Genomic DNA, 13,340 nt, shown 5'->3' on the forward strand with positions numbered 1-13,340 from the left:
AATAAAGAGGCAGGGAGGGTTGTGCTGGTTTGTGTGGTGTTTTTCTGATCTCTGTTCCTGCAGCAAACTTCTCAAAAAATGTAATATTGGAATCTCAAGCTTCACACATGCTGTGCCAATATGGTGAGAAAATATAGTACTTTTACCTTTATAATCTTCTTTCATCTGATTTTCAGGGTGGATAGATTTCTTTGCTGTTTGCAGAGTAACTAGAAGAAAAAAGCTCTCCAAATTCCAAAATTATAAGGAGTTTCTTATAAGCCCTCAGTAAAGTTGTCCACAGAAAGTGCTGATTCTTCTCTTTACTGATGGATTTTTTAGAGTAGCAATCAAAATAATGACAAAAAATAATTGGTGGATGACTCTGATTTCCACTAAGGTACTGTAAATGAAACCTATTCTTAGTTGAATGCAAAGTTGGAAATGTTATAGTCTTCAGTTGTCCAAGTTAATACTGTTCCTTTTGCTATTATTTCAAAGTGTATTTTTCCTAATTTAATATAAATTTAATATAAAAATGCATCTTGATAAAATTATGAAATGCTATTCTATGAGATTGGGAAAGTTGTTACTGTGAAAGTTGTCACTGTGTTATTTACTGGAAACACACTTAGCAAATTATTAGACTACTACTACAAATGTGCCAAGCTAATTGGCTTATTGACAGCTTAAAACATGTTTTCCTAAGTATAACTTCCCTACTTCCCTACATACTGATATAATTTTTTTTTAATCTCTTTCTTGCACCCAGCATCATGAATCTCAAACTTGTTAATATTTAGATTAGGTAAAAAATTACTTCAAATTAAAAAATTCATATTGCATTTTTGTCACTATCACATGAACTCATGATCTGGAGAACAGATAGGTAAATACAGCCAACTGGTACAGAGATACTGGCATTCATAGGTGGTAAATAATATCCTATTTTCCTGTTGGTCTGCACTTATCCTGTGATCACAGGGAGAATCAGAGAGCTAAAAAGTGTGATAGAAGTAAGAATAGTCTAGTTCTGGCTCCATTTGTACTAGGGTTAGTAAGATACAACTAATTTGTTCTTAATAATTGAATAATTTGGTCTTGAATAATTAAAACCCTTTTATTTTAGATATCTTTCATGACACCTGAATTATCATATAACTTTTTAAAAAAAGTTTCCATTGCATATCACTGATACATCAGACACATTCAGTCTGTCAAAATGGGATACAGAATATCATGTATTGTATTAACATTCTCTTATACCTTTTTACAGTATAAGCTTCTCAAACAAATGCCTTTCATCAAAATCTCTTTACTCCTCCAGACTTGCTTTATGTGCCTTCACAGGACCTTAAAACTCCCAAGTAGTGGTTCATTTCACAGAGCCACTCCTCCCTCTCTTTCAGAATTCCCAGGGCAGATGACTCTTGACTCTGCCTCCCAGTTTCATTTCCAGCAGGCAGGATCACTCAGCCATGCTAGGCATCTCATTTCAGTAACAATCTTAACCTCATGCCACAGGTCATAGTGTTATAAGCATGTACAAGGGAAAGGAATTTTTCCCTGCAGCCATGGTGTACTTAGCTCTGTTATTACAGAAATAAACCATGACACAAGAGTTAGCAGACGCTACCATGAACTATCAGCTTAGAAGGGATAGGTGTTGAATAAGGACTGCCACAGACATCCTGCTTCTGTTTACAGCTCTCTGTATTATTTTGTACCTGGAACTCCTCATTGGACTCAGAAGAGATGTCCAAGAAGATATGAGAATTCTCTGGGACACCAGAATATACAATAAATAAATTATTACCACCTCCTGCCTAACTCTGGAAGAGAAGAAATCTTATTCATGGAAAGGAGAAAACACTTCAAAAATGTGCTAGTTCTCTTATATCACCAACCATTTAGTGTGACAGAGCACCAATGTGCCACTGTTACTTGGGTCATCACACATCCTGCACATGCTGCCACAGAGGTAAATGGTTCCTGTGTCACAGACCAGGTATGGGTCTCCAATTTTTCTTTTCAGGCTTCTCCTCTCTTATTTTGTCTAAACTACAGTAAGTCACTCTACTGAGGCACAGATCAAAGTTTCACAGGCTGTCTCACTGTAAGAAATCTGATACGAAGGTATCACGTGTTTCACCCCCAGTATTACTTCTTCATCCATGGGAGAATCAAGCTCAAGTCTCCATCCTCTGAAAACTAAAACTAATGTATCATATCACATCTTTCCCCCACCCTTTCCAAGCTCCATAAGGTTCAGGTAGAGCTACCACTTCATGGACAATCCTTGTCATGTAATCAGGTCCTGAAGGTAATAAGGGATAGATATTGAATAAAATTATTATGTTTATTTTCAATCTTGTTCCAAATCCTGGATTAAATTTTTCAATGAACATCTAACTAGTATTTCCATCCCAGATCACTGTAGGTATTGGTCTGTCACAGAGAACAGTTCAGTGGGTTTTAATTCATACAAAGGATTTAAAGGAATTGGAAACAGATAAACCAGAAAGAAGTAGAAGCTGATGTTCAGATTATATTTTACTAATGTTTGGATAAATTCAGTTGGCTTGGACTTCCACTGGGCATGATTATAACTCCTTCTAGCAAGGTTCTTATTCTGTTTGGACTTATGCACCTCTACAGCATTTACAGTGGAAATCAGACTCTGGAGTAACAAACTTAATCCTCCTTGCTAAAGTACTGTTTTTCTTAGTAACCTTTGCAGATCTCTCAGAGGATATCCAGAGCAAAGGTAGAAAACCACTGCCACAACACGCAAATGATGATATATATATAATAACTAGATATAAAAGAGACAGAAGACAGCAGCAAGGTGCTGCCCAATTTGCAAAATGACATTCATTTGTACAATTCTATCACACAAATCAAGATGAAATGGTACCCTGCAGCTGGCAGATCATATGTGATACTCTCCTACAAACCACTGTTCTCTTTTCTAAATACAGTCACAGGTTGCCAAGGATAAGCTACCAGCACAGACAGGGACAGCTCTGAGCAGCAGCAATACTTGGCTGCAAAAAGGAGATGGGCACGAGTAGTGACAACATGAGCTGCTCCAGCAGGCAGACACACATTCGGCTTAGTGTTAAATGCTGCAGGTGCCAGCTAAAGACAACATGATGGCTGCAGCAGGCACAGTTCCAAAGCATTAGTGGGATGAAAGACCTCCCTTGGCATGGTCCCAGAAAATCTGGTTTGGCCACATAGCTACCCCTGCTCAGAGCAGGAGAAGAGTCAGTAGCACAAGTCTTACAAGGAGCAGCTGAGGGGGCTCGGCTTGTTTAACTTGGAGAAAAGGATGCTCAGGAGACACATTATCACTCTCTGCAATTGTCTTAAAGGAGGATATATTGAGTCTCTTCTCCCAGGTAACAAAAGATAGGACAAGAAGAAATGGCCTCAAGTTGTGCCAGAGGAGGTTCAGTTTGGATATTAGGAAAAATTACTTCATTGAAAGTGTGGTCAACACTGGAACAGTCTGCCCAGGGAATTGGTTGAATTGCAATCGCTAGAACTGTTCAAAACACAGGCAGATATAGTGCTTGGGGCTGTGGTTTAGTGGTGGATATGGCAGTGTTAGTACAATGGTTGGACTCCATGATCTTAGAGGTATTTTCCAACATTAATGATTTTTTGAGTCTGTAGTGGACTGAAGAGTTTTTAAAGTTGGATCTTTCCAGCCAGAAAAGGTTTGTGACTAGATGGTGACTTATATGGTGAAGCATATCTGATTTTCACAGATTTCTAATGGGAGCAATGCCATGAAAAAATGAAAGAATATTATTAAAATTCTACTAACATAATCAGAAAACAGCTATAGCCCTTCTCAGCTCAGATTCCCATATCTAATGCAAAGATTTAAAAAAAACCAAGATGCAAACATATGCAAAAGCTAGGTACATAGCACTATAGTTCATAAAACACTAGCTTTTAAGTCTCATTAATTTGTGCCTTTTAGATATTTCCTCTCTACCCAAAGTAGTCCAAGAGACAGTGCTCTGCTCTGGATCAGTGTCTTTTCTTTCTGATACAGAAATCATTGGTGAAATGAGTTGAAAGTGAAGTGGGGTGTGAAGAGTCATGTTCCAAGCACTGTGAGATTCAGCTGTTCTCAGCACATCTCAGAATACTGCTGCTGCTGCAACTGCGCACGCAGCCCTGGCCCAGCTTTGGTCCCAGCTGTCTGCCAAACACAAATATCTGCAACATCCTGGCACCTTAAGTCAGATAATAATGCTCAGGGGAGCATCGCAGAGGAAGTGCTTCTCCTTCACTAATTACAGGTGGAAATGGAAGCACTTCTGCCAATTCTGAGAAGCATGGGCAGTGAAAAAAGCTCCTGTCAGGTTCCAACCAGCATCCGTTGTCTTCTAAAGGACACTATTTGGAAAGAAAAGTGCTTTGTGGTAAAACACCCCAATTTACTGAGAATTCACTAATCAAAATTCCAAATCTGAAAAACAGGAAACAAATATTATTGACAAAATCGATGCTGTACATTCACCTTCCCTTCTGCTGTGTTTTAGTCCTTCATCTCTGCAATCAATGAAATGAACATCCCAATTAGTCATCATTTACTTCCTTTTAACAGAAGAACCTCAGGGTCATCCTCGTATTTTTCCTATAGTTTTACCTTAAAGTTGCTTATTTAGCATGCTATTGACACTCACATGCCTATCTAGATTTACTACAGTTTCACTGTAAGAGTAATTTAAAAGTGAATAAAAACCAAACAATACTTTTTTGACATCTTCAAGATAGTTATATTGCAAATTGCTCTTTTTAAATTTATCAAATCTCAATACAAGCTCAAAGATTTATTCCTAGAATGCACCTCTAAAACTGCAGTAAAACTACTCTGCTTCTCAGCATGAACAGGGAATTTTAACCCCCACTAGTATTAAAAGCAGTCCATACACCAGTCCCATTGAATGCAGACAAGAGGAAACCCATATAAATAATTTTTACTTGAAGTACTAAAATACTTTCAGGCCACCTTAATTTCATATTAAAACAGCAAAGAACCACATTATTTGTTTATTAACTGTAACACAGTGTTTTAAAAATAGTTTTAAAGTGTCCTTGGTGCACTTAAGTCATCAAAGACCACGATCTAGAGAGAAAAACCTTTTACAGCAGTCTGCTATTTGATATGTAAAAACTGTGCCATACTCACTAAAGTCGGAAGTTTTCTAAGTCCTTCAAGTAAAAAATATCTATGGCTATTTAACTACTGCTGGCTGTACAAAACAAGTATTTAAAGAATAATTCATTTCTCTGGTGTAAACCCAGCAATTTCCACTCAGACTCTGGATGCTTTCAAAGGCAAATCCTATAAGACTGAAAAATGTGCAGCTAGGAAGACAAGCAACCTTGAAAAAAAATGCTGTTAGGAATTTCCTCTGCAATGAATCAAATACATTTAGCATAGATCCCAATTTCAGGATGTCTTTAAGGAGGCAAGCTTGTATGATTCAAGGTTAAAAGTTCATTGTTATTTTTTTAAATCTGTCACAGCAAATAGCTAAATATTCTGACAAGGAGGGAATACAAGCATTTATTCTACAGTAGATGATGAGTTGGACTCACAGTTATAAAGCTATTCTTATTTATATATCCTTGAAAAGTGTGAGAGCCATGTTCCAAGGTTGTCCTTAAAGGCGTCCTTAACATAATGCTGTCAATGACGTTTCTTCTTTTCGGACATTACATTCTTTGGTGATTAATTTAAACAAAAGTTTTAAAAGCTGATCATTATGAAGTTCAGAATGAGAGCATTATTAGACACACAATGAAGTTACCTCTGAACAGAGGAGAGAAAGAAACACTGGGTTCTGCCTATATATTCACATGCAAAGTAACAACTCCCCTTCCCCACTACTATGTTGACATCATGCAGCATCTGCATTCGACTTTTTTCATATGTAATGAAAAGACACACCTCAGAAAATAAAGACAGTTTTAAAAGCAAAATAACCATTTTGTTACTTACAGCATTTGATAAAATGGTAATGAGACATTCTTTCATCTCAGGCTGTAGTCTCACTACAGGTTTCAGCATTCTCTTCTGCTACAACTGTCATGCCCAGAAAATGCATTATTTAAAGCCCTTCCTCAGGTATCCAGTACACCTCAGAATACATTATTCAGCGTAGTTTCTGTTCCAGGATCTTGCAGAGGCTTCCAAGTCACCCTCACCCGGCTGCTGGAGTTACGATAAACCTCTGTGCGTCTTGAACCATGACTACTGCACGTGCTATTGTAGCACAATTGATTGACACCGCTCCAAATCCCACATCCCCAGGAATAGAAGGATTTAATTGGTGTGCACTTGCAGCCACATTCTTCCAGCACTGAGGTGTGCTGCTGCACTGCGGCTTTCACAGTCCTGCCAGTTAATGGCTTTTCAATAGCTTTCAAATGGCAGCAAACTAAGCTTGATGAGTGGGCTCGAATGAAATAGCAGAAAGGGGACCTTAAATTTTATTTGTGCATGTTGTTCATGTGCCAAATGCGACCAGATTTTTAGCTAGTACTAAACCAGGATTATTTTTAGTTGCCACCAGTTGCTGTGTGAATAGGAAATTGATATAGGTTTCCAAGAATAACCATCTTTTAGCATCACAGATCATTTTTCAGTATAATATAAGGTAAAAATCAGGATAGAGCTTACAGCCATATTCAGACTCTCATGGTTTATGCATCAATTAATTTACATTGAACTAAAAACATGCTTGTGTGTACATTTCTTGATATGTTCCTGTTCTATCATTTCTTTGTATTGCAATGCATCTTTTTCACAGATGGAATATTTATGTAAGGAGACAAAAACTGCAAGCTCTGCATGGTTTATATCACGATTATGCGCATGTTATCAAAAGATATTTAAATCACTGATTGTAAGACAAAAAGCCTAAGAAAATGCATCCCTAAGAACAAGCCCATACAATTATTTATCACACTGTAGAATAACAAGTCAATGTACACTGACGCATTACCGGGTTTCAGATTAAGGGCACACAAAAGGCAGACCTGCATTGTATTTTAAGCACCCAGGCTGCAGCATCCTCTGAGAACAATTTCTGCATTACTTTGCCAGGAACAGTTACCCATGAATTTGGCTACTACTTCTGTGAGATAAAACCCATTTGGCTACTACTGTGAGAAACCTACAGCTGAACTGCAGTAAAATATTTTTATAGTATCAAACAATAATTTAAGAAAACTGTACTCAGTGAAGACCTCCATTTGCTTACTATGCATCATGCTTGCCATAGTCCACACTTCACTGAGTGAGAGCTCTTGTATAGCAAAACTGGCAGCCCAACCACATTTAAATCTTTTATTCATCTGAAATGGTTCTCACCTACAATTTTGTATACATAACATTTTAACAGCTACAAAGTGTTAAAAGGACTACAAAGAAAAAAGGGTCTAACTAATTAGTGAGGATCACTAATTCAGATTCTATTAACTATTCTGCAAAGTTCCCATAAGAGAAGAAAGATATATATTCACAGGCTTCCAGTGATCCATTAGCAAAACCCTTAGGTGAAATCTTTCAGCTCCTAATAGCCACATATTTCACATCTGGTTAAAAGTCAAATATGCACAGAAATTCTTTTGCAGAAATAATTATTTAGGTGTTTTGGTTTTCTTCCTGAAAACATAGTTTTCCAGAAGAAAGCGAAAAAAAAATCAAGTAATAACCAGGGGGACACAGGGATAAATGATATAAAACACAATACAGTAATTACATTACCATGGAAACTTTTTTACTGGAAAGCTCAGAAGTCCAATGTAATTAAATTTATCCAGACTGTCCTTCACACCTATACAACACTAGGCCAGTTTGGGCCATATGGCTTATAAAATAAAAATACAGAGTGTTTTAGGAGGCAATGTTAATCATAGTTCATAAGCAAGTGTCAAGTAATCTCACAAAAAGGCCTTTGAGCAATACTTTTTGGTGGAGATGTTCCTGACAGGTTAATCTCTGGTGGCACTGTCAGGCAAACAGGCTGACATGTCTAATAACATCAGGATTCACAATCCCACACTGGTTAAAACCAGGAGCACCTTGGTAAACAATGGTGAGTGAGAGAATTGGACAAATTATGCTTTTCAGCAGACAGACATAAAAGGGAGAATAAGTACCTGATTTTGGCTTGAACAAAATGTGAAGGAAAAGTATTTGGATCTATCTCATTTTAAATTGAAATATATGTGATTATGTATTGCATTGCCATAGAAAAAATTTTTGATGGTGGAACTTGGTAGAATTTATGTGACAGGCTAGACTACATCCTCCATCCTGCAAGGAATGAGAGAGAGAATTCAACAACACTAAGTACATGGCCCTGTACCTGCTTCGAGGCAGCCCCCAGAATCAATACAGTCTGAGGGATCAAGGGATTTGGAACAGCCCTGCTGAGAAGGACTGGGAGTTACTCATGCAAAGCTGGACATGAGCCAGCAACATGTGCTTGGAGCCCAGAAAACCAACTGTTTCCTGGGCTGCTTCAAAAGAAATATGGCAGGTCAAGGGAGGTGATCCTGCCCCTCTCCTCTGCTCTTATGAGACTCCCAACCCTGGAAATATTCAAGGTTGGGATGGACAGGGCTCTGAGCAACCTCAAGTTGAATGTGACACTGCTCATTGCAGAAGAGGCTTGGACTAGATGTCTTTTAAAGGTCCCTTTCAATCCAAAATGTTCTATGATTCTGCATCCTTTACAGAGGGTGTTTATGTGTGGGACAGACTCTTGAATGCAGCAAGCTGTTGACTTGATAGTTGTATCAGACAGACTGGGAACAGCGCTGTCCTCTCTTTGCTGAGTTCTTCTCTCCTAACGTGCGCTGGTCCATGTCATCAGGGAGGAATGTGGGACTGTTTGACAAAGGAGGGTTGCACTGCTACACCATATTTTGGGTCTGTGCCCCTCATCTCGACTGTTGGACTAATCAAGTCCATGAGCAGCATGTAGCCACCTGCAGCAGGGCACTGTGCAATTGCCCATTCTCCAGGAGTCTGTATGCCAAAAATATGTGGTCAGTTACTCAAGTATGAATAACAGTCCCCAGATTAATGGGAAAAAGGCACACACTTTTCAAGAGGTGGCACCTGGAAGATGGAAACCTCAACCTCAAATCTTTTATTTTAGAAAACTGTGTGGTTTTATTTTTAATTTTGTAACATATCTAGTTTTATTATGTGGGTAATTATCATTAATGGGTTTTGAAAAAGCAGTGAAAGAAAACATGGAAAGCAATGTATATTGCTATCAGCAGTAAATTCTGACATATTGAAGGGCAACATCAAAGAGAATTAAGAACAATAGATAACTGCAAATGCAGAGATAGGATGAACCTTCAGGAGAAGGGGCAGCTGAACTTGAGGTAAAAGGAAGCCACAATAGGAATACTTAAGAAGCCAAAATCTATTTAACCTGCTGGAAAGACATTATTTCCAGTGCAATATTTTGCTAGGTTAGAGAGTAGAGGAAGAACAGAGAAGAAACCACTATGGTGGTGGGTTGTTGATTAATAAACAAAAATTTCAAGTATAAGGAAAGAAAAAAGAGTAAGACTTAGTTTTTTGGAATGACTCCGAAGGAGGGAATACTTAATTGTAGGTGATTTTAGAAAACAAATCGTACAATTTGGTTATTCACAAGAAAGGGATATTAGCCATGAACTGAACTCCAACAAAAAAATCAAAAGAGAAAAAACATATAAACAGCTCTTACAATCTGACCATATAAACTATGGAATTATACACAGACAGGCTCTGAAGGCATTGCAAACCTACTTTCTGTAAAGTAAATGTAACATTGGCAAGTTTTCAATCACAGCTCCAGTGGTTCTCTAAAGACTACACCAGTGTTTAAGTCTACAAAAAGGCACAAATGCTCTTGAGCTGGGGACAAAGACTCAGTTGGTACTAAATCTGGTGATAAAACAGTTAACGTATTTGATTTTTCCAGCTAAGGAAAAATATAGATAAAAGAGAGTCAAGGTCAGAAAACAAGCTCTTCTGGAAAAAATCTTTGCCACCTCTCCCTACAGAGAGAAAACAGCCACTTTCATTCTTTGTAGAAATTCAGCATTCAATGAAATTACGGTTATTTAAAGAGAATCTTGGAACCAGTCAGCCATCACTAGGATAGTTCTATTTCTTAGGATAAACACCCATCTAGGGATCACCATCTCAGAGTAGACAGTGCTTTCATATCTCAGTTTCCAAGGCTCAGACTTAGAAATGCACCTTTGAAGTGCTTCCTAAAACAACCCAGCAAACAAGAACACTTTAAAATAAGGTTTAAAATAAAATAAGAACTGACACACTGTCTTGTACTCATGTCATGCAAATATCTTGTTACTCTTACAGTGTCTCCTGGTGTCACAAACAACTGAAAATTTAATAATTTTATCATCTTAGTATTTTGCAATTCACATGTAACCGAAAGATTTGATAGAGGTATGCAGAACTATCCAAAAGCAATTTGAATAATGAGAAAAACACCATGACTACTGGTTTTAAATACATGACAGATGCTCCCCATTTATCCATTTTTGCTCAGTGCAGCAAAGCTTGTTATATTCCTTCAGATGTTACAACTTCATTGCACTACTTATGGGTTTAGGACTGCAGACAAAAAAGGTGGAATGCAGAGTAACACTGACATGGCTCATTGACAAGTGATACTACTTAGCAATCAAACCTTGGCCATTCTATCCAGCTGCCAGCAAGCCACTCTTCAGCTAACATCTGGTAGCTCTATGCTTTATCAGGAAACTGGGATGAGCCCTAGCAGATGCAGATACTTAGCAAGAAGGACTGTACTAATTTTCTCTACATGAGTCACAGCAGAACAAAACACAGCAGTTTCTCCAAATAATTTTTTCTATGAACTTGCATGTCAGATGGATATGGGGTTTGCTACAGAGATTGCAACAACAAATCAAATAGAATCATTCAATCAATTACTCAGTGTGGTTAACCACTAGAGGAAAAGATGAGTTTTTGTTTTCTCTTCCCTTCCTCCAACTTTTGCATCCTTTCGTTGTTTTCCCATGTCACTGGAAATGCCTTGGTTTTTCAGGAAGCCGGCTATCTTCCCCCCCATTCCTCTACTTAAGAGATTGAAAAAAGTGAAAAAAAAATCCTTTTTCTTCTTCCCTATATACTGTCATAACTGAATGTACATGGGTGGTCTATCCTGTAATTATTCTTTAATGAATTGAAAACAGGATATTATTACCCACTACTGATGAAGTTTGCAAAATTACCTGTAGAAATCATGTGCCATTTGAAAGTATTACTTCATGCCACACCCAGAATAAGAGCTTTTCAGGCTATGAGTAGGTCGGTCTGGCAGTTCCTTAACTGGATGAGATAAAGAAGCTCTCACTTGTTGTGGGAGAGCCTAGAGCAGAGGTAATAACAAGGCCAAATACAAGAAGAAATCCCAATAATCTCCGATATGGTTAGGCTTATGTTTGGCACCGGTAGTGACTTGATAATTAACTTCTTCACTACAATGTGTGAATATGCTTTTTTAAATTAGATTTCTTAATATATTTGATGAAAGACTGCTACCAATTGAAGCTGCAGACATTTTATATGCAAAGCCCCTTATGAGACTGAAAAGATACCAGCAAGATATGTTAAAATGGTAAGCAGAAAAACATGACAGCCATAACAATGCCCAGACATAAGAAAAAAAAAGAAAAAAAATCCATGAATTTCCATGTAATAAATTATTATATGGTGAGATAGATTTTTTTTTTGTTTGTTTGTTTAGGATATTTGGGAAAGAAAGAGGCAAGAAGATTAATTCAATTCAACATGGAAAATGTACTGCTATCCTCTTGATGATTAGCAAATGTGATGACCCTGTATCCCTGATTTTTTTTTATTGGTTTGATAATTTTAAAACTAGGAGACAAATTATTACAATACTATTAGATAAATAAAAAGTCAAGAGTAGACCAGAGGAATTGTGTATCCTTTATCAGAGCAAAAGTTACTACAATAACATAAATATTGAAGTACAACAACCTGAAAGGACTGCAGAAGGAGTCTTTGAGATAGAAGGTATTCCTAATTTAGGAAAAAAAATAACTTGGGCAGCTGCAAAAGCCAAAGAAGTAAGTGATAGAATAAGACTCTTCTAGGACTTTAGGACAGCACAGATTACAGGGTGGCAATTTCAAAAATTTTAGAAATTCCTCCAGTATTTGGTATCACAAAGGGGGGAAAAAAAACTAATTAATGTTGAAGATTTGTAAGGGGTGGTGAGGTGTTAGTATTTTAAATTACTCAACCATGTCATTCAAAAAACCTACCAAAACAAAACCACATGTACCATATACAAGTGCTATAGACCAAGACCAAAAAGAGTTCAAGTTTAAACTGAAATTACAAGATGCTAAGGTTCAGTAGATAAAACATGAACATTGGACAACTGAGAATTATTGTGCTGAAAATTATGATGTACATAACAGTTTCAATATAGACACTGTAAGTAAAATGCAACATTATTAAATTATATAAAAAATAATCTGAAAAGCAAAGACTAAATTTAGGTAAAGAAAGCTACCCAAGGCTTATTTTGTTTTCTGATTTTTCTACTACATTTTATCTCACACAAAATACAATATCACTTCCTTTCCCCAGTCTTTCTGCACTTCTTTCTTCATGTACTCAGCACAGGTTGTTAATGCATATTTGTCTTACACTGTTTTCTTATGAAGCACAGAGAAAAGGGGAGGGAAATGGTACAAGGTATGGAAAAGGACATTTTAATTAAATGTCACTTTTATTAAATTGACAGTGCTGCTGTATGTGCACAATGTAGCAACATGCAGCTGGGGTGATCTCTGCTTCTGCACCTTCTTCACTTTCTAATGCACGTATTTACTTATTTCCTCTTTCTTCTTTGTCTGTGTCAACATGTAAAGAATGCATTATCCTGACCACAAAGACCAGGTGAGAGTCCAGCTTGATAAGAATAATAATCAAATCAAAGTGTATGATGGTAAGAACTTTTGACATGACATAAAATAATATGATCTTGCTTGAAGATGATATGGAGAAGTCCATATGCTCACTGAACAAGAGCAGCATGCAGGATTTACTGCACTCTGCACAGGTGAGAGATGAAGAATCTATTGCACTCTGCTTGAACATAATAGAACTACATCTCATTCTCAAACTAGCAAATAATGGATAAGACATTAACAAGAACTAGACAGCTGCTTTGGAAAGAAAGGGGTAATGAGAAAAATATATGAAGAAGCAAGGAAACAGAGGTATAGTA

At 37.2% G+C, this 13,340-nt stretch overlaps 1 protein-coding gene across 8 annotated transcripts in view; it reads right to left on the reverse strand.

The window, feature by feature from the left end:
• MYO16 (myosin XVI) overlaps positions 1 to 13,340 on the reverse strand; it is a 358,973-nt gene that overhangs the window by 276,907 nt on the left and 68,726 nt on the right. For 2 of the 8 annotated variants that reach the window (XM_031503852.2, XM_021545589.3), the window contains exon 1: positions 6,008 to 6,441. The exons of the other annotated variants lie outside the window; for them this stretch is intronic. In XM_031503852.2, the coding sequence (XP_031359712.2) occupies positions 6,008 to 6,035 (28 nt within the window). In that variant the 5' untranslated portion in view covers positions 6,036 to 6,441. Of the gene's footprint in view, positions 1 to 6,007; positions 6,442 to 13,340 lie in introns of those variants that run through there. 8 annotated transcript variants of the gene reach the window in all.

The sequence above is a fragment of the Lonchura striata genome, chromosome 2 (genome assembly GCF_046129695.1).
Source record: "Lonchura striata isolate bLonStr1 chromosome 2, bLonStr1.mat, whole genome shotgun sequence".
Classification (NCBI taxonomy): Eukaryota; Metazoa; Chordata; class Aves; order Passeriformes; family Estrildidae; genus Lonchura; species Lonchura striata.